Source organism: Mustela nivalis (assembly GCF_964662115.1).
Source record: "Mustela nivalis genome assembly, chromosome: 18".
Taxonomy (NCBI): Eukaryota; Metazoa; Chordata; class Mammalia; order Carnivora; family Mustelidae; genus Mustela; species Mustela nivalis.
The window spans coordinates 25,587,217-25,609,229 of NC_139037.1; the positions used below are offsets into that span (position 1 = coordinate 25,587,217).

The 22,013-nt window shown below is 43.5% G+C and overlaps 1 protein-coding gene across 1 annotated transcript; it reads right to left on the minus strand.

The window, feature by feature from the left end:
* Positions 1-8,861: 8,861 nt before the first annotated feature.
* Positions 8,862-20,041, minus strand: GINS3 (GINS complex subunit 3). Its single transcript, XM_082712397.1, has 3 exons — positions 19,090-20,041; positions 11,938-12,171; positions 8,862-10,344 (listed from the first exon to the last, which is right to left on the minus strand). Exons 1-3 carry the CDS (start codon positions 19,273-19,275, stop codon positions 10,114-10,116), a joined length of 651 nt encoding a protein of 216 aa, XP_082568523.1. The 5' UTR covers positions 19,276-20,041; the 3' UTR covers positions 8,862-10,113.
* Between the last annotated feature and the right edge of the window lie 1,972 nt (positions 20,042-22,013).

Sequence of the window (22,013 nt, forward strand, 5' to 3'; positions counted from 1 at the left end):
TGTTGCTGTGTGACACTGAGTACTGACTTAACCTCACTGAGCCACTTTTCCAGGAAAATGAGGGAAAATTAAAATAAGAATAAAAATAAATCACTATTTATCCCTCAGGGCTGTTGTGAAGAGTCAGTGAGATAATGCATAGAAAGCTGGTGTCACTGAGTAAGTGCTCAATAAATGACAGCTATTATTAGCCATAACATTTAAAAAATTTTAAAGAATTTAAATTGTGGTTAAAAATAGGTAGCATAGGGGCACCTGGGTGGCTCAGTGGGTTAAAGCCTCTGCCTTCGGCTCAGGTCATGATCTCAGGATCCTGGGATCAAGTCCTGCATCGGGCTCTCTGCCCTGCAGAGCAGAGAGCTTGCTTCCTCCTCCTCTCTCTCTCTCTCTGCCTGCCTCTCTGCCTACTTGTGATCTCTGTCTGTCAAATAAATAAATAAATAAAATCTTAAAAAAAAAATTGGTAGCATAAAGGCGCCTGGGTGGCTCAGTGGATTAAGCCACTGCCTTCGGCTTATGTCATGATCAGTGTCCTGGGATCGAGCCCCACATTGGGCTCTTTGCTCAGCGGGAGCCTGCTTCTCTCTCTTTCTGCCTGACTCTCCGCCTACTTATGATCTCTCTCTCTGTCAAATAAATAAATAAATAAATAATCTTAAAAAAAAAATAGGTAGCATAAAACTTACCATCTTGACCACTTTTAAATGTGTAAGCTCAGTAGTGGTATATATTCACTTTGTTGTGCAACTGATCTCCAGAACTTTTTAATCTTGCAAAATTGAAATTCTATAGCCTCAAACTCCCCATTCCTTCTGCCCCCCCAACCCCGAGCCCCTGACAACCGCCATTCTACTTTCTAAGAGTTTGACTATTTTATTAATTTTTAAATTTTTAAAAAGATTTTATTTTATTTGGGGGGGGGAGAGGGAATGAGAAGGGGGAGAGGCAGAGGGAGAATCAGACTCCCCGCTTAGTGGGGAGCCCCATGGCGGAGCTGGATCCCAGGACCCTGAGATCATGACCTGAGCTGAAGTCAGATGTCCAGTCAGTTGAGCTACCCAGGCGCCCCCGAGTCTGACTATTTTAGATGACTCATAGAAGTATTTATCTGTCTGTGACTGGCTTATTTCACTTACCATGATGTCCTCAAGGCTCATCCCTGTTTTAGCAGGTGTCAGAATTTCCTGTTTTTAAGGCTGGATAACATCCCTCTGTATGATTAAACCACATCTTATTTACCCATCGATCCAGAGATGGACACCTGAGTTGCTTTGAGCTCTTGATTATTGAGAACAGCGCTGCGATGAACAAGAGTAGGCAAATATCTCTACAAAATCCTGCTTTCAGTTCTTTTGTGTGTATACCCAGAAGTAGGATTATTGGGTCATGTGGTAATGTCATTTTTAATTTTTTGAGGAAACTTTATACTGTTTTCCACAGTGGCTGCACCATTTTACATTCACACCAACAGCGCACAAGAGTTCCAATTTGTCTAAATCCTCACCAACACTTGTTTTTGTTTTTGTTTTGTTTTGGGCAGTGGCCATCCTAATGAGTATGAGGTGCTGTCTATCTCACTGTGGTTCTGATTAGCATTTTCCTAATGATGAGGGATGTCGAGCATCTTTTCATGTTTGTTGGCCATGTGCATGTCATCTTTAGAGAAAAGTCTATGCAGTCCTTTGCCCAACTTTTAATTGGGTTGGTTTACTGTTGTTGAGCTGTAGGAGTTGGTTATATATTCTGAACTTTAACTCCATCTCAGACACATGATTTGCAAATATTTTCTCCCTTTCTGTGTTTTCCTTTTCATGTGTTGATCATTTCCTTTGATGTGCAGAAATGCTTCATGTTTGATATAATCCCATTTGCTTATTTTTGCTTCTATTGCCTGGGATTTTGGTGTCAGGTCCAAGAAATCATTACCAAATCCAATACCATAAAGACTTTCCCTATTTTTTCTTTAACTAGGAGTTTTATACTTTTAGGTCTTATGTTTGGATTTTTAATCCATTTTGAGTTAAATTTTGTATATAGTGTTAGGTAAGGGTCCAACTTCATTCTTCTGTAGTAATTATTTTATATTGGAATTCCTATCACTTCATTGTACCTAGGCTCTCTTCTATTAAAAAAGCAGGTTAAGAACTTTTCTCTTCATCAACAGATACAACAAAGAAAATTTAAAGACAAGCCACAAACTGGGAGATATTTTTGCAATATGGATAACTGACAAAGGATCAGTATCCAGAATAGTCCTGTAGATCAATAAGAAGAAAAACAACCTAGTAGAAAAATAGGTAACCCACATAAAAGGACATTTCAGAGAAGACTGAGCATGAATGGCCAGTGAATATATATATTTAAAAAGATCAGCCTAGGGGCACCTGGGCGGCTCAGTGGGTTAAGCCTCTGCCTTCTGCTCAGGTCATGATCTCAGGGTTCTGGGACGGAGCCCCGCGACGGGCTCTCTGCTCAACTCATTACCCCTCTCTCTCTGCCTGTCTCTCTGCCTACTTGTGATCTCTCTCTGTCAAATAAAAAAAAAAATCTTAATAAAAAATATTTTAAAAATCAGCCTCATTAGTGTTAAGTAAAATGCAAATCAGCATCACAGTGAGTTATTTTATACCCATTAAATGGGCAAAAGTTAAGAACTCTAATAGTGAGGACAGCCGATCGGAGAGGAGATCGCTACCTTTCAGCACCATCTTGTGAGGTCAAGCAAGTAATTTATCCTACAAGCCAGCAGTTTCGCTCTTGGGTGAAACTCATCCCTGAGAGACTCTCAAATAAATGACCCAGATGCATCGAAGAATGTGCACGGTGACAATGTTGATGATAGAGCAAAAGACCGTACATGAACCAAATGTCCAGTGTTGAGAGAAGGCTTCTGGAAACCATGACATGTTCCCACAATAGGCTGTATCATTCCGTGGTAAAAGGGAGCTGCCCCAGGGTGGCCGGAAGCTCAAACCTAAAACTGAGTGAGAGAGGCCAGGTGCACGCAGCGTGGTATTTGACGAAGCTTGAAACCAAACCAAAACAATGTATTCATTAGATAGATAACACAAGGGGGTCATAAACATAAAGTCCAGGAGGGTGGCTACTCCGGGGGAAGGGGACAGCAGGGACCATGCAGAAGGAACCCAGAAGCATTGATTATGTTCCAGAACCTAAGTGAAGGGACATTCAAATACTTTATAATCTAAAGATATGGCACATTTTTTTTTACATGTATCAACATGTAAATATAACATGATAAAAATATTTTTTACAGGGGCACCTGGCTGGCTCAGTCTGTGGAGTGTGCAACTGTTAACCTCAGAGTCATGAGTTCGAGCCCCACATTGGGTAGAGAGATTACTTAGAAAAAACTAAGTATTCTTCACAGCCTGACCTAGTTAATCCTCATGCGCCCCTTTGGCTCTAAGCTACTGCATCACAGCTACCAGTTTAGCAAGGTCTGATAGGAAACACCCCATTATTCCAGTATCTGTTTATTTGGGGGAAGAATTTGGAAAGAGCAGGCGTGTCACCGCCTCCAGAACAAATTCGGGTCCCAGAACCCACAGTGGAGGCTGGAGTGGTAAGATGAGGTACCAGGCAAGACCCTGGGGCAGGAGGAAAGATGACAAACTGTGCCCGACCCAGCGCCCCACTACCCCTAGGATCGCTAGAACTCCTTAGGCTGCATCTTCCTGCACTTTGGCCAAAGTCAGACAGAGAATGAGTGGGTCATCAGGCAGCCATCTACCATTACATTTCTGGGAAGGAACAGGGATAAAATCACTAAACAAAGGGGTCCCACAGAGAATGCTATCAAGAAGCCACCTCTATAAGACTTCCCAGAGTTAGGAGCACCTGGGTGGCTCAGTGGGTTAAACCGCTGCCTTCGGCTCAGGTCATGATCTGAGTCCTGGGATCGAGCCCTGCACTGCGCTCTCTGCTCAGCGGGGAGCCTGCTTCCTCTTCTCTCTCTCTGCCTGCTTGTGATTTCTCTGTCAAATAAATAAATAAAATCTTAAAAAAAAAAAAAAAAAAGACTTCCCAGAGTTAATGACCACGGCAGGGGTCTGAAAACATCACCTCTTTCCTGAGAGATCTGTTGTGCGGTGCGGGTCCCCACAAGAACACTCGTGGGCTAAATGGAAGGAGGTGAGCGTGTTTTAGCTGTAATTAAGTGAGGCAATACCCTCATCGCCATGTAACTCAGCTTCACCACGTTCTCTCGACAAATACATATAGGTAACTGGACACATTTTTTCCTGTGGTTTTTCTGCAGTGGCAGAAAAGCCTTTTAAAATCACAACAGTCTATGCAGATAACTAGTCTTTCAAAATGGAGTGAGGTTTGTTAGTTTTTATTAATGTCTTTTGAAAAATGCCTTAAATGTTGCAGAACTTAATTTTCACTGCTGGCCAATAAACATGATGTATCATGCTATGCGGACAGCTCCCCCTAAAGATCTTTGAAATGATGTGGACATTTAGCCAGGAGAATCCTCTGGAATGTGGATCAAGGCCTGAGCTGGCTCAAAACCCGAGAAAACCTCTCTTGGACTTCCCAATGATTTGAAAAGAGGCACATTACTTAATATTTATCTGGAAATCTTGGATAAAGACATGAACGTGAAATGCTAAATTAGAAAATGACAGTGGCTTTTGAAAAGTTTTGTTAAGTGTTTTGCTCCTGAGCCTACAAGATAGCGGAGTGCCAAGCCCTCTTGTTCGCATTAAGATAAGGCCACTCTCTGGGAACAACTGTTGTCGCCTCTTCCAACCTATGATTCTGGCAAATGCCAAGTCTTATTACTGGTTTCTGTCCCCAGTCTTCAAGCGTCAACATGCATCATTCCCACACATTCCCTTCAATAAATCACACCCCTTTTCTCTGACCTGTCTCATTGGTTGCCCTTGAATCTATATTCCTTAGTCACTCATTTGCTTTTCTGGATCGAAAGAAAAGAAACTCTCCTCAGGGAAGAATGTTCATTGCAGAAAGGGAGACATGGAAATTGGGTGGGAATCAAATAAACTTTCAAGGGTGATACAAGAACAGAGAATGACATAAAGATGAAAAACTCTGAGTTTTTTTTTTTTTCTTTTTCTTAATTAGGCATAGGTGGGAGATGTTTGCAAGGATTAGCTGGTTCTGTGTGCTCCCTTTATGGATTCTGAAACACTAGCAGTTCCCAGGACTATTTTCAGAGCTGTCCTGACACTTGTTAATAATATTGGTGTATAAAGCTGTGCTCTTTTTAAACTCATTTAGACACAAAGAAAATTAGCTAGTATGTGCCAGAAGGGAAAGGGGAGAAAATCAAGTCATTGCTGTCAGAGAGAAAATGCGAAAGCTTTAAGTAAAATCAAAGAGACCTTTTCCCAACAGATCCAAGTATCAGTGAGTGACATTTTCAAGTGAAAAGCTAATATTCTCCCTTTTTGATGAGCTGACCTGCAGCTCATTCCTGGGCAAGGCCCAACAAGCCCCTAATTGGCCGCCCTGACCTAGATCAATGCAATGAAATGTTTCCAATAAGCTGAACTCCTGAAATTAACATAGTTCAGAAGAGTCTGATGTTCTTTTTTGCTTTCAAAACAGATTGCCCCCTAAATCCAACGGAGGATTTTTTTTTTAAGATTTTTAATTTATTTATCAGAGAGAGAGAAAGGGAGAAAGAGCAAGCACAGGCAGAGAGAGTGGCAGGCAGAGGCAGAGGGAGAAGCAGGCTCCTTGCCGAGCAAGGAGCCCGATGTGGGACTCGATCCCAGAACACTGGGATCATGACCTGAGCCGAAGGCAGCTGCTTAACCAACTGAGCCACCCAGGCAACCCCCAACGGAGGATTTTAAATTGCATTCTGAACAGGAAAAGGACATTAGTGGAAAAATTGGTGAAATGTGAATAAAGACCGTGGCTTAGTTAGCAGAGTTCGATAAATGCACACGGTTACATAAGATGGGGGGGAACACTGGGTGGAGGATATAAGCTGCCTCTCTATACGGTCTTCAGTGGAATGGTGCCCCATCAGTTGACCTGACTCTGATCTCTGAAAGGCAGACAAAGGAGACCTCTGGCTTTGGGGAGGAGCCCCATTTGTACCTTCCCCTAAACCACAGCATACAGGCAATGGGAGAGGGTATCCTGAAACGAGAATGTTCGTGTCCCAAGGAAGGCTGCCGCCGAGTGGGCTGGGTTATGGTGTCTCTGTGCTAGACAGAAATGCACAGGCCTGGAAAAATCAACAAAATGAGTTCAAACAAAAGCAGGCTGGGCCTGTCACCTTTGTTAATCATTTGCTCTCAGTGGGAGAGTGTAGTTATACATGGTCTCAGGATTCCCCTTGATTCACTATTTTAGTGATTTTATTCACTATTCATTAAGGAGGGGAATTTACTGCTCACGCAAAATAGTGATATCAAGAGTAAGCAACAGAATTCCAAATTCAGACAATTTCTTTAGGTTTTAGGGTATTTGTCTTTTAGAAATTATCTGTGTGTATTTGAATTAAAAAATTTCAGCCTACACATATGAGGTAAGGATTGTAAGATTAAGTTTCTTATTGTTAAGCATTTATCCTATATTTTATTCAAGTTATTTCAAGTATAGATTTTTCTTTTAAACACAAAGATATCTGCTTTCAGAAACACACATACAGCCTCTGCACAGTTATTTTCCTTTGCTAAGATGTGTAAAATATTTTCATTTAAGCACAACTGTTTCAAGCACAAAGATGAACAGCTCTTTTGGGGTTTCTTGAAGGATGGGGGAACAGAACAGACAGACTCACAGTGGGGCTGACCTGAGTAAGTCACTCAATACTTCTGCATTCTGACTGCACTACTTCAGAAGCAGTGTTCCGGAAACTTCTCAGGTCCAGTGGTGCTGAGAGATTAATGAGAAACTCTGTAAGATACTGAGAACTCTCTTAGGCAGAACATGCAATTTATATTTAAAATAAGAAACAAATTAATTCGGCTACAGAAGCATTAAAAAATTTTTACACCACGGGCGCCTGTGTGGCTTAGTCAGTTAAGTATCTGATTCTTGGTTTTGGCTCAGGTCATAATCTTAGGGTTTTGAGATTGAGCCCCGCCGCAGGCTCCATGGTCAGTGGGGAGTCTGCTGGAGATTCCCTCCCTCTGCCCCTCCTCCTGCTCACTCACTCTCTCTCTAAATTAAATAGATAAATCTTTTCTTTGTTGTTTTTTTTTTTCTTTTTAATTTGACAGAGAGAGATCACAAGTAGACGGAGAGGCAGGCAGAGAGAGAGAGATAGAGGGAAGCAAGCTCCCTGCTGAGCAGAGAGCCTGATGCGGGACTCCATCCCAGGACCCTGAGATCATGACCTGAGCCGAAGGCAGCGGCTTAACCCACTGAGCCACCCAGGCACTCTTAAATAGCTAAATCTTTTAAAAAAACAGATTAAAAAAAATTTCTATGCCAAATCACTGGGGTTAAGTGAACTTTTTAAATAAAAGGGGCTGGGATGGTGGAATGGTCTTTTTCTTGGATTTGGAAGGGCTTTGAGCTGAGAATAAATAAGATCTGACTTATTTTTGAACAAGACCACTGTGGCTGCTATGGTGAGAAGTCTCAAGGTGGGGTGGAGAGTGGGTGCAGGGGGCCATTGGGAGGTGACCACAACCATCTAGTGGGAGACTGGCGGTGGAGGAAGACGTGTCAGATTGTACAGGTGATTTGAAGATAGACCCAAAAGATATGGAGAGGAAGGGCAGGGCCAAGGAGGCACCCAAGTTTTTGTCCTGTGCAAAAGGTTAGGATGGTGTTGTCTGAAACAGAGAAGACAGAAATTATAGGAGGAGCAGACTGAGGCAGATTAGTTCCATTTCAGCCAAGTGAGGTCAGACGTTGAAGTAGAATGTCAAGTAGCTGGTGGGATCCAAGTCTGGAGTTGGAGGGTCTGAGCTGCAGATCAAATTTTGGGTAGCACGTAGATGGTATTTAAAAAGCTTGAGATAGGATAAGATGCCCTCACGAGGGAGAATGGCTAGGCTAGGAGAGACCCAAGGACTAAGACTGGGGCCATCCAAAGTTCAGAGGTCAAGGAGAGCAGGAGGGATGAACCCAGGAGTCTAGATTTGCCCCACTCCCCTGGCAGCCCAGATGGTCCCAGGGAAAAATCTGAATGTGGTGAGGTGTTTGCATATAATTAAGGCCTCAGTTACCTGGGAACAGAGCCTTAAGGGGAAGGGACACACATTTTCTTGCTATTGATTTTAAGAGCAATTTGCTGTTTGAGTCATTTTTGGACTCATTTTGAAAAACTCACCTCTTTGAAGGGAACAAATAGTGATCTATAAGCCTGATTTGGGGAGGACTGCAGGGGAGAGGGGTAGTAATTGAAAGGCTTGAAGGCAACCTTGTAACTGGAAATAGGTTTCAAAAGCTACTTATAATAATCCGTTCAAAATGTAAAACAGGGAATAAATTCTGCACATGCATACCCACTTACTCCCAGCATGTGACTCCAGCATAATTTTTTTTTCCCAGTAAGAGAAAAAAAATGGACAGACTTTAAATACAAAGCTATCTGTGAAAACAGTGAATCCAAAAATGACACAATATACTTTCTTCCTCTGACTATGCCTTGTCTCTGGGTCCTGGCTCTATGCAAACACCGTGCTAGCAAAGAAAGGCCCACCTTTCTGGGACACAAATCATTGCTACAGAGAACATCCCTCAAATTCATGAGTCTGGTGCAAACAAAAGAGCAGCCACGGAGGCAAGGATTTAGTTGGGCATTATTGTCAAATACGATCAAAGACAAAATTCTCTGATCGCTTTGTCTGATCATCTGTAGTACTCGAGTTACAGAAATAGTACTTGTACAGAATGTATTCATGTGCAAAATGGATCATTTATTTAGCACCAAAATCAAATTATAAAAACACTGTTTCCATCTTGAAACATGCATTTAAAAAGCCGTTCTGGCATTCTAAGTTTGCAGGGAGACATCTGCACAATTTGGATCCCCAAATCCCTCTATAATTTCTAATGACAAAGACAGTTGTCACTCATGGGAAGTCGGCGCAGAGACAACTATCCTTCAAATGGGGTGGCCTGCAGGGAACAAAGCTTCTTACTCAGGCCAAGGTTTCCGCCTTGATCTCCGGGGAAGAGCTCTGTGCTTGCTGAAACAGGTCCTCGGTAAATGGTCAGGAATCCTCTAAGTAATGATGCTGCCGAATTTACTGAAGGGGGAAAACATCGTTAAGATCTCCCGCCTACTTACATTTGCCCCGTGAAGCTTCTCAAATGGGGCCCTTCCTAACCAGTCAACCTAAAGTCTGGTTTTCAATGTAAGAAAAGCTGGTACACACCCTTTAATAATTACTTTGCGATTCCAAATGACTCCCTGACAGCTGCTCTAGGGAGGGAAGGAACTGCTGTGCTGGGGGCTCTGAAGATCTCAAGACAAAAGCCAGGCTCAGGTTAACCATTTCCCCTCCAGGCTGCCTGCAGAGGTTTGTGTACCTAGACCCCAAAGCCCTGGCTACAGAGGAGGAAGGCAATGTGTAAAAGCCCCTTCAGTAAAAGCCCCACCATTCATCTGCCTGTTCCTTTTTCTTCTTTATTCTTGGCTCGGGGTAACTCCCCATAGGCAGGAGACACAAGTAAGGCCGACATCCTAGGGCTGCCTGCTGTCCTCTGAGCACCCATGAGGAAGATGGAGCAGTTACGCTCACGTGAACATTTGTGAGCAGGCGAAGACGGCCCATTTGTACCTATCCTTTGGAGCTAGTGAAACTGGACATTGGAGACTATTACATTCCCAGGCACAAGGGTTCCCAGTTCCAACTATACCACGATGCATGTATTAACCATCCTTCTTTATAAGGGACTTTGGTTTCTCTCCAGCTGGGGGTTCATGGGTTAAGTAGGCCTGGGCTGTGGGTCAGCAGGTTGGGATAGTCTCATATACCTCATAGGTCAAGGACCTCCTACAGCACATCCTTTCCCACACGGACTGCTGCAGGAAATAAGCCATGACATAGGACACGGTTCTCGTCCTATAGGTCAGCAAGGCTCCTATCAAGGACACACAGGGTGGTTCCCTCCACCAGGAGCATTTCTGTGTTCTTCTGGCCTTCAGTTGTCCATGTCAGTCAGTTTTCTCTTCTTATAGTTCTGAACGAGGCTGGAGGCTGTGATCTGAGAAGCCTGCCCCTTCTCCCAACACTGGAAGTCATTCAGTCCTTTCTGTCCTGTTTGAAATAAGCCCCTCTCCATCTCGTCCAGCCTGGCTACCAGTGCTGAAGTGTCTTCATTGTAAGCGTTCTGGGAGGAGTCCATGATGCGGCGAAAACGTCCGATGAATGTCTGAAGGAGAAGCGAATGAGAGAAATCAGATCCATTTTTACCCTTATACATTTTTGTTTTAAAGATTTTATTTCTAAGTAATCTCTTCACCCTTTTCAAGAAGGGCTTGATCTCACAACCCTGAGATCAAGAGTCACGCGGTCCACTGACGGAAGCTGCCAGGTGGCCCATCCCTGAACAGTAAATGTCAAGAAGGGAAAGTTTGGACTCAGTCGGAAGGAGGTCTGAGGCCACTACCACTCAAGTTGTATCACGTTGCCACATCTCAATTTCCCCGTCTGCAAAACAGACTATTAGGAAGATCCAATGGGTTGTTACGAAAACCAGTGAAGGAACACCTGTAAAGCATCTCACAAATGACTGGCAAGAAGAAGCTCCTCAAAAAGCATTACCTGTTATGTTTTCAGGGACAAAGGCCATAATAATGCACAGTGACACGTGCAGACAGGTTTTAACCAAAGAAGATTCCTGATCTAACTGAACGCATTTTCTACTTTTTTCAGTCTGAGAGCAGGACAGAGACACGTGTGATCTAGGAGTGTCGCTCCACCCTAGGGCTCCGAGACCAAGCCAGGAGCCCTGGCTTCAGTTTCTTCCACGGCCTTGTGGCGATGTCACCTTATAAGTCAGCAACTTTACAGGACTTCAAAGCAATGATGGGAAAAGAAAACAAAGAAATCACTAGCCAAAGGCAGTGTTCCAGTTCAAGAACATGTCCTGGAGACACTGTAAGACAAATGAGTTTTCCTCACTTTTAGCTTCCTGCTCACAAGAGTTTCCTAAGCTCCAATGGTCTACAGTCTGTGTATTGGCTTCTTTATCTGAATAGAGAGCAATGAAATGTTTCTTTACTATCCACATTAAAAATTGCACAAGGACACATTAGCCCAACACCGGGCAGAAATGTGTCTTTAGCCACCAGTTCTTATAAAGCTAGAAATGAAGGAGTAAAACAAGAGGTAGCAAAGGAGGTTTCTTCTAATATTAGCAGAATAAAAAGTTAAAATAAGATCATACCTAAAGGATGGTACTATGTGCATAACACTGTCTTGTCCATGGAACACAACAATAATAGGTACCATTTATTAAATTGCACAATATAATGTCACTGTGATGTGGTAATTTTGGCATTATTGTATCTCCACTTAACAGGCGAAAAATTGAGAAGCCTAGAGAGAACGAGCAGCTTGACCAGATCACCGTGAGGACACAGTGCAGATGCAGAGCCACATCTCAGCCCCAGAGCAAGGGAAGGGAACAAGTAACAGGTACATTCCTGACAGGCGCCCTCTGGCCAGTCCCAGGGCTGGGCTGGTACATTTGGGAGCCTGTCCCTTGTTGGTCAACCATCATCCCTTTCTTTTTTCCAGGACTTTCTGTTGGTCCCAAGTCTTAACAAGCAAATATGAAAAGCTGCAGACCAATCATTTTGAAGTAGGTATATAATTGGCAAACATAGTCTGTCGGCTGACATGGAATAACAAACGAACCATGTAAATAATACACTTCCCCGAGGTTCAGTGAAGTCTGCTGGTGACCACGCCAGCTCCCAGGACCCGTGCAGTGCCTTAGGTTTTCACATCAATCACTTGCCTGCAGGAGAGACTGGGAAATATCTGCATTCTCGGGACTGTCGAAATGCAGGAGCTGGGAGCCAAACCCATAGAAATGTGGCCCCAGCTTGTGGAGGTCCACCACATTGGCGTCGGCACTGAACACTGTCCTCCAACCTTGTTGGTAGATCTTGGGAAGTTCCACGGAAATGATCCGCCGCTTGTTGTCAAAAAGTCCCTTTGCCAGCCACAAGGGGAGTTCAAGCTTTGAGCCCTGCATCAGACAAGAACACAGATTTTAACAACAAGTCACATAGTAAGCATGCGTGCTAGAAAAGAAATACACACACCATTGGCAAATATCAGTGTTGGCTGTTCTCTTTGGTGGCAGGGCTACCATGTGCATAAGTCTGGTTGTGACCTGAAAAACTGAACCGCAGGTGCTCAAGTTCAATGTCATGATGGAACGGCAAGAAATGGATTTATTCAACGAAAGCAAAGTACAGAACAAAACCATGGTATTAAGGGAAAGTTTTCTAACTCAGAAATAAAAACTCCCAATTGCAGACACTTCAGAAATATAATAAACATTTCTGCTTTCTCTGAATATTCCATATCTGTTCCTCATATACACTGACTGGGGGCTGGGGGCTGCTATGTGCTAAGAAGCACACCCTGGGTGCCAAGGGCTAGATGGAAAAACAGTATCAGCCTGATCTCAGACCACAGGCCCTCTGTATCCCACTTCATAGTTTCAGAGATGACAGAAAAGATAAATCTATATTTTTAAAGCCTTAACAGAATTGGAAAATATGGTGAAGGGGCCACAACAGACCAGGAATTGAGATAAATATCCAAAATATAAAAGTCAAACCTAACTAAGTCGAAGGAGGTACAATAGCATAGAACTCTCATGGAGGAGAACTGCTACAAAAGGTGGGAGAGGCTTTGCAGTGTGTATGAGCAGAGCTTTTTGCCAACCTCCCAGGGCCGGTGAGACAAATGCTGAGTTCAAGGCTTCCAAAGAAGCCAGAACGTAAGGGATCAAGATTTGAGAAGAAAAGGACAGGGAGAGAATGAAGTCCAATTTCTGTACCAAATATCAAGAGTAATTAGGCAATGGCTTTAAAACAAATTTAAAAAAATCAAATAGAAATTCCAGATCTGAAAAATGCAAGAATTGAACTCAACAGGGGGGAGCGCCTGGATGACTCGGTCGGGTAAGCATCCGATTCTTGATTTCAGCTCAGGTCATGATCTCAGGGTCCCGAGACTGAGCCCCCTACTGGGATTTTCCCTTTCCCCCTCCCCACTTAAAAAAAAAAAAAAACAAAACCAACTCAATAGATTAAGTTACATTTGACTGGCCTTCCAGATTTGACACAGATAGAGGGTCATGAATTTAAAAAAGGGTGAATAGAAAATATCCAACTGAAGCATAGAAAGAAAATACAAGAAACAGCATGAGAGATGTAGAACATGGTAGAAAGGAAGTAAGTCTAACCTACATGTAATTTGAAGCCCAGAAAGAGAAGAGGAATAGATTGAAGCAAAGGAAGTATCTGAGAAGAAAATAGTCATGGAATTTCCAAAATTTAAGAGAGATATCAAATCACAGATTCTAGGAACATTACGAAGCAGGATAAATTTTTAAAGATTTTATTTATTTATTTGACAGACATGTATCACAAGTAGGCAGAGAGGCAGGCAGAGAGAGAGAGGGAGCAGCAGGCTCCCTGCTGAGCAGAGAGCCCAATGTGGGGCTTGATCCCAGGACCCTGAGATCATGACCTGAGCTGAAGGCAGAGGCTTAACCCACTGAGCCACCCAGGTGCCCCCGAAGTAGAATACTAATAAAACCACAACTTGGCACATCTTACTCAAATTGCTGTAAAACGAAGACCTAGAGAAAATCTTAGAAGACATTGCTGGTGGGGGTAAGAATACATCTTTTACAAATGAGCTAGAAGAGTCAAAGCCAACTCTCAACGGAAATGAAGGAAAACACAAAACAATGAAAATGGAATGATGTCTTTTATTTTTATTTATTTTTTTAAAAGATTTTATTTATTTGAGAGAGACCATACAAGAAGGGGTAGGGCCAGAGGGAAAAGCAGGCTCCCCACTGAGAAGGGAGCCTGATGTAGGGCTCCATGATCATCAACTGAACCAAAGGCTGAAATTTAACTGAAATAGTCAAGCAGGTGCCTCTGGAATGACATCTTTTAAAAAGGCCTGAAATAACGGCAAGTCTAAAATTCTATACCCGGTGAAAATATCCTTTAAAAAATAATAGGAAAACAAAGGTATTTTCACACAGGAAGTGTGCAGAAAGTTAACAAAGCAAGCCTCAGACTGCCCTCCTTAGAAAGGCCTGCTTGCAAGGTTGGTCCTTGGTGGGTGTCCTTGAATCTGGGTTTCAGGAAGGTTCCCACTATTCTCAGAATGGATACATGTGCTTCACTGTGCTTAGTTTGCACAATGTGGTTTATGCTGAATACCTGCTTTCCTTCTGGGAGCCTGGAATCTTTGTATATGTTAGGTAGAGTGCCTGTGTAACTAGCCCTCTAGACCTTGGGTACTGAGTCTCTAATGAGCTTTCCTGGTACACAAATATTTCACACATGTCACAATGCATTACTGGAGAAATTCAGTGCATCCTTTGTGACTCCACTGGGACTTGAAAGCTTGTATCCGGCTTTCTGCCAACTTCATTCTCCACACCCTTTCCCTTTTGCTGGTTTTACTCTATATCCTTTTATTGTATTAAAATGTAAACACAAGAATGACTGTATACTGAGTCCTTTGTGTTCTCTTAGTGAATCATCAAACCACGGACAGAATGAAATGAAGAATTTACAGACAGAAATGAAGAATTTATCAACAGAAGTAAATCTTGAGGAATGCAAATGATCCCAGAAATAAATATGGAAATACAGGACAGACAGTTAATAGTAGGAAGGCAAAAATAAACACAAATATATCAGTAATTAAATTAAATGTAAACAAGTTAAATACACCAGTTGGAAAATTGTCTAACCAAATAAAAACAAAACCCCACTATATGCTGCTTAAAAGAGATGTACCTTTTTTTTTTTAGATTTTATTTATTTATTTGACAGAGAGAGAGAGATCACAAGTAGGCAGAGAGGCAGGCAGAGAGAGAGAGGGGAAAGCAAGCTCCCCGTGGAGCAGAGAGCCCGATGCGGGGCTTGATCCCAGGACCCTGAGACGAGATCATGACCTGAGCGGAAGGCAGAGGCTTTAACCCACTGAGCCATCTGGGCGCCCCAAAAGAGATATATCTTAAGTAAAAAGACACAGAAAATTTGATAAAAAAAAATGTCATGTAGATAGTAATAAAAAGAAAGGAGACTAGAGATACAATGATAAAAGGGTCATCATATCCACAAGAAAAAGATAGGCATCTGCTAAACTGACAGAAGTTAAAGGAGAAATAGACAAATTCATAATTATAGTGGGAGACTTTGGCATATCTCTTTAGATAAGTAATAGCCAAAAACCCCAATAAGAATTGAGAAGTTCTCAACAAAATAGCAAACTTGACCTCACTTACATTATTTATCACACATCATGACTTCATAATATATATCTATTCAAGTGCATATAGAATGTTTAAGTGGATTTTATGCTGCAGTATAAAGCAAGCTTTCTTTCAAAAGACTGAAATCTTTCAGACTACATTCTCTAGCCACAGTGTAATGAATTAAACTAGAAATCAAAAACAGAAAAGATGAAAAGCAAAATCCCAACATGTTTGGAATTAAGCACTGGTCTTCTAAATAACTATGAGTCAATGAAGAAATCACAATGGAAATTAGAAATTATTTTGAACTCACTGATATGAAAATAAAATACAACAAATCAAAATTTGTGGAATGCAATTAAAGCTCAGCTCCGAGGAAATGCAGAGCTAAAAAATGCATAAAGGAAAGCTGAAAAATCAATCACCTGGGGAGACCCATCTCAAAATGCATGGGCAGGGTTGTGGCGGGTAGGAAACAATAGAAAATTAAATCCAGGGGCGCCTGGGTGGTTCAGTGGGTTAAAGCCTCTGCCTTCAGCTCAGGTCATGATCCCAGAGTCCTGGGATCGAGGCCCACATCGAGCCCCACATCCGGCTCTCTGCTCAGCAGGGAGCCTGCTTCCTCCTCTCTCTGACCGCCTCTCTGCCTACTTGTAATCTCTGTCTGTCAAATAAATAAATAAAATCTTAAAAAAAAAAAAGAAAAAGAAAATTAAATCCAAAGAAAGTAGCAGTAAAGAACTAATTAAGAACTTAATAACCTAAAAACAAGGGTACAAAGAAGAAAACTGAGAGAGTTATAAGTTAGTTCTTTTAAAAGACTAATAAAACAGATGAACACATGAGAGGAGGGAGAATGAGGAAGAGAAAGAGAGAGAGAAGGTAACAAACCATAGGAGATTCAACAGTAGAGAATAAACAGGGTTGATGGAGGGAGGTGGGGGATGGGCTAGAGGGGTGATAGGCATTAAGGAGGCATTCTGATGACACTGGGTATTGTATAATCACTTAATTCTACTCTTAATCTCTTAATTCTACTCCTGAAACTAATATTGCACTGTATGTTAACTAACAAGAATTTAAATAAAATTTTGAAGAAAATAAAAGACTAATGCAATTGATAAACTCCTAGGAAGACTAAAAAAAGGAGCATAATTTCTCCATATCAAAAATAAAAACTGGGGCACCTGTGTGGCTCAGTCATTAAGCATCTGCCTTCAGCTCAGGTCATGATCCCAGGGTCCTGAGACACTGGGATTGAGCCCTGCATCAGCTCCCTGCTCAGCAGGAAGCCTGCTTCTCCCTCTCCCACACCCCCTGCTTGTGTTCCCTCTCATATCGCTATCTCTCTCTGTCAAATAAATAAATAAAATCTTTTGTTTGTTTGTTTTAAAAGATTTTATTTACTTATTTGATGGATAGAGATCACAAGTAAGCAGAGAGGAAGGGAGAGAGAGGGAAGCAGGCTCCCTGCTGAGCACTGAGTCCCATGTGAGACTTGATCCCAGGACCCTGAGATCATGACCTAAGTTGAAGGCAGGGGCTTAACCCACTGAGCCACCCAGGTGCCCCTAAATAAATAAAATCTTAAAAAAAAAAAAACCCAAATAATAAAAACCAAGACACCAATATAACCCTACAGATGTCGGAAAGATAGTAAAAGGATATTTTGAAGATTATACCACTACATTTGGAAATCTGTATGAACTTGTCCAAATTCCTAGGGGAGAAAACAATGTACCAAGAAAAACACAGGAAGAAACAGAAAATCTAAATAGTCCTGTATCTATGAATGAAATTAAATATGTCATTAAAAGCCTTCCTACACAAATCTCCCAAACAGAAGAATTCCAAATAATTTATGTAGACACCGCCCTCAAAGAGGTAGAGCACAATGCCCCACTCCTTACGTGAGGCTGTGTTTAATGACTCCCTCCCAAAGAGAACAGTATGGAAAGGTGGAAAAAAGTTAACTTTTTTTGGTGGGAGGGGGTGGGGGAGAGAGAGAGAGGGAGGGAGAAAGAGTGTGTGTGACAGAGAGACAGAAAGAGTGAGACAGAGAGAGAGGTGGGGAGGGGCAGAGGGAGAGGGAGAGAATCCCAAGCAGGCTCCACTCCCAGAACAGAGCCTAACTCGGGGCTCAATCCCATGACTCTGAGCTCAGGATCTGAGCTGAAATCAAGAGTTGGATGCTTAAGCAGCTGAGTCACCCAGGAGCCCTGGAAAAAGTAACTTTATGGTGAAGAATCCTGACAAACACTATCTTAGCCAGGTGATGGAGGTTCCTATCAGTGATAAACCACACCCCCACTATATGCCCTTGATATGCCGCCATGAAAATAGCACTTCACCTCTGTGATCTTCCTCCTCAAATCAGTCTAACCATGAGGGAATCATCAGACAAATCCCAGCTGAGGAACATTCCACAAATTACCTGACCGGCTCGCCACAAAACTGTCATGGTCATTAAAAACAAGGAAAATCTGATCAACTATCACAGCCAAGAGCAGCCCAAGGATGCGGGATACTAAACGGAACGGGGGTGACCTGGATGGAATCCTGGAACACAAAAAAGGCCATTTGGGAAAACAAAGGCAATATGAATAACATATGGGCAGCACATCTGTTTACAAGGGTGTATGAGAACACAATCCTTCTGACTATAACGCAACGCTAAGAAATAACGTCTTAATTTTCTACAAATCAAAAAAACAAGCTCACGATTATTATTTAAAAACACAGAGGCAAATCCTGAAGAAACGCTTTAAAAAGTCGACAGACCGGGTGGACCTGGCAAGGAAAACTGGGGGGGGGGGGCGCAAAGCAGGGGTCCCCTAATTTTTGTTAGAAATTTTGTCGTCCCCATTTGACCTTTGTATATGGATTACTTTGATAAAAATGGAAACAAACACGCCAAACTCACACACCCTTCCAAGCAAAATGTAGGTTAAAGAGGAAATAACAAAATAACCATCTCGAGCCCGTTCCTGGGGCGAACTAGCTTGTGAAGTCCCACAAGCTCCGGGCTCCAATCCCAAGCTCACCACGGGCAGTGGGACCCTGAGCAAGTTACACAACCTTTTTGGGCTTCAGATTCCTGGCGTGTAACCAGATCCAACTATAGGGTCAGGGAAGGATTAAAGGAGTCACAGAGGGGAAGATTCCCTCCCCCACACCATCCACGCCGGCACTAAAGCCCTCGGTAGACGGTTGCGGATACCGTCGTCGCTGCGCAGGAATCAATCTAGCAATTTGCGGTTCCCACAGGTATCACATCCTCTCACAGAACCCAAAGCTGTCGTTTTAAGACAAACATGATCAGAACCCCCCATTCTGAAGTCGTCAGTAGTAGCCGGTCCTTTAAGCCTCAGACACAAGACGGGGCGAGTGGGGGCACGGCTCAATTCCGACAGCTTCAAAAACGGTATCAGACCACCTAGGATACATTCGGTTTCACACCGGAGGCCACCGCTAAGAAAGCGCTTCAGCGCGCCGCGACCGGCGGTTACAGCCGGTTTGTGCAGAAGACCCGCCTTCCCCCAGCCAAAACGACAAATCCCAAGGCGGGGGTCACGGTTTCGGTGCGGCGGCCACGCCCAACGGGAACTGTGGTCTTTCCCGGGGAACACGCGTGGGCAGGCTTACCTGAGGGATCGCGTGGTCAGTCTCCGGCCCTCCGCTCCGCTCCAGGAAGAAAGCGCCGAGGCGAGGCATGGGGGTCTCTGTGCGCACTGGGAGCTTCTCGTGGGACATCAGGATGTCGTCCAAGGATAGAAAGTTTTCCTCAGGCCCCAGCGCCCCCGACTCCACCCGGAAATAAGCCTCAGACATGGCGGCGGCGGCGGCGGCGGCGACTTGAACGTTTTCGCTTCCACTCGTGGGGTGCCGGGAGTCCGAGATGTAAAAGCCTGAAAAAGCGGATGCTGGTCAAAGTCTTGAAGAGTGTGGAAGTTTGCTGTGGCCGCCAGGCTGATTGAAAATTTTCCCGCTCTGCGGACGGGCCAGACTGGAGCAATCGATCCCGGCGGGTCTGCCCAGGCAGAAACAATCGACAGCCTGCGGACTTGGTCCTACGTGATCAGGGGCGGGGCGCAGACCCTACCTACGCTGGGGAAGAGTTGTACCCTGCAGAGTGTGAGCTCAGTGTGGGAACTTGTTTATTTTTTTGGAAAGATTTTATTTATTTGACAGAAGGAGGGAGAGCACAGCAGGAGGAACAGTAGGCAGAGGGAGAAGCAGACTTTCCACTGAGTGGGGAGCCTGATTTGGGGCTTGATCCTAGAAGCCTGGCCGAACGCACGGAAGTACCCGGGTGCTCCACTGTGTGGGAACTTTAAAAAGGAGCTGGAAATGCCCATTGAAGTGTCTGGATGATTTGTACTAGATTTTATGTGGTCCTTTAAATGTTTACATGAAGTTAAAAACACTTAGCAACATGTTTGGGGGCTTATAAGTGGGCATCATTGTGGCCTCTCCTAGGTCTGATCAAGTCAGACCTATTTACAACAGTTTTGTTACTGAATCTGTTAATTTTCGTACTTCAAAGAAACATTAAAAAAACAAAAATAAAAATAAAAAAATAAAACAAAACCTCCAGCACTAGCCCCAGATAGTCATGGACTGTTTGTAATATTTTGGCTTGGTAGGGGATGGAGTCGGAGGAGATGGGAGAAAGCACTGGGCTATGTCTGGCTCACGAAGGTCCTGAGTTTACCTCAGAGCCTCCCAGTTCACCTTACCACCCACTAGAAATCTCCTTTTGCAGCTCTTTTTTTTTTTAAATTTATTTATTTATTTGACAGAGAGAGAGAGAGAGAGAGAGAGATCACAAGTAGGCCGAGAGGCAGGCAGAGAGAGAGAGGAAGGGAAGCAGGCTCCCTGCTGAGCAGAGAGCCTGATGTGGGACTCGATCCCAGGACCCTGAGATCATGACCTGAACCGAAGGCAGCAGCTTAACCCACTGAGCCACCCAGGCACCCCTCCTTTTGCAGCTCTTAATTTGAATCCTTAAAAGAGGAAATCTGATTGGCCCAGTTTGTCTTTTTGAAAAAGATCGTAAGAGGCGTATGTTGCCAGCCACCCTATAGACTGGATGAGTATCTGTGTCAGGTGCAATCCCTTGTCTAGTTGGGGGGAAAGGGGTAGGGAACGGATCATGGTTATGTGAAAATTAAAAAGAAACCTCAATAAAATGGAGTCGGGAGATTCAGCAGGGGGAGCTCTCCTGCCCTACCACTCTTTACCTATTGCAAATCCAACAGGGAGAGAGGAACCTTGCACATGGATACCATTTTACTACCTTAGCAAGAGGAAGAAAGGCTTTCCTCCAGAGGCCGAGACAGTGAAAAACAGTCCCTACTCAGCCAGTGAGAAGCCACTGTATTTGAACTCCCATTTTATTCCAGTGGATTTCTTGTTTATCACAGCTTCCCCAAGCGCCCCTCTCCTCCATAAATGAGCCAAGTCTCATGTGTTCTCTGGTCTTGTCTTTGGTTTTGCCATAGCTTGCTTGCCCTGGATGGGCATTCTCTGCTATTCCTGAATAAACCTATTTTTGCTGGTAAAATAACTGGCAGTTTTATTTTTAAGGTTGACAGTTACATGCCACCAGACTTGGCCACAGTCGCCCCTGTGGACAGTGGCAGTGTTGAGAAATGCACTGTAGAACTTCACACAGAAAGGCATTTTCTGGGGTTAGGAGAGCTATGAGCAAGGGGCTCATAGAAAGAAGATATGTATTAGTCATGTTTCTTAATTTGCTGCATTTTAAGGCGCCGTGACATCGTGGGGCCTTTGACCCCCTCCACCCCAGGAGCTTTCCCTCTTTGGATGAGCTAATGTCTAGAGTAACAAACAATTTATCTGTGGACACACCTACCATTAACCAAATGGTTGAGAGCCTATATCCCAACCACTTCCTTTAACTCTCACCAAGCCAACAGTTACCCTGTCCTAAAATCATTCCAGGGCTGAGTACTGGACAATGAGAGACACCTTTTATAGCCCAGAGTCCACAGACATTATTCAAAGTATCCCATCCTAAGCTTGCTCAAATTTGCCTACTCTGTCTCATCCATTTCTTCCTGCAAAAACCACAATAGAGGCTCTGGGTCATGTTCTCCCTCTCACTCCTTTTGCTTCCTTCCTGACCCTGGTACTTCCTGTGTAGCTCTGAATGGCACGATGTGCCCCTTTCTCTTGGGTATGGTGAGCAATAAAAGTTGTTTCAATGGCACTGACCACTCTGTCATTACTCAGTCACCCTTATGAATTAAATCCTGGTGTAACTGAAACAAGAGGTGGTGGGGGAATCGGGGCCTAACTGTGGAAAGACTTCAGCACTAAGGCGTTAGGCTATTCCATAGGAAATAGAAAACAGTAAGATTTTTGAGCAAGTGACAACATAAATCTGACAGTGGGGTGAAGAAAGGTGTGATTTGATACAGGGAAGTCAGTTTGGAAGTTCAGGGGGCAACACCTTGCAACTAATTGGATATAGGAAGAGAAGGGCAGAGAGGGGTCAAGGTAATTCGAGTTTTTAACCTGGCTGACCAGGTGGATGGAGATGT

Coding starts and splice junctions, on each gene's coding strand:
- GINS3 (XM_082712397.1), bottom strand. CDS start 19,275: ATGTCTGAGGCTTATTTCCGGGTGGAGTCGGGGGCGCTGGGGCCTGAG. Junction 12,172..19,089: donor CTGACCACGCGATCCCTCAG/GTAAGCCTGCCC, acceptor TGTCTGATGCAG/GGCTCAAAGCTTGAACTCCC. Junction 10,345..11,937: donor TTTCCCAGTCTCTCCTGCAG/GCAAGTGATTGA, acceptor CTTCTCCTTCAG/ACATTCATCGGACGTTTTCG.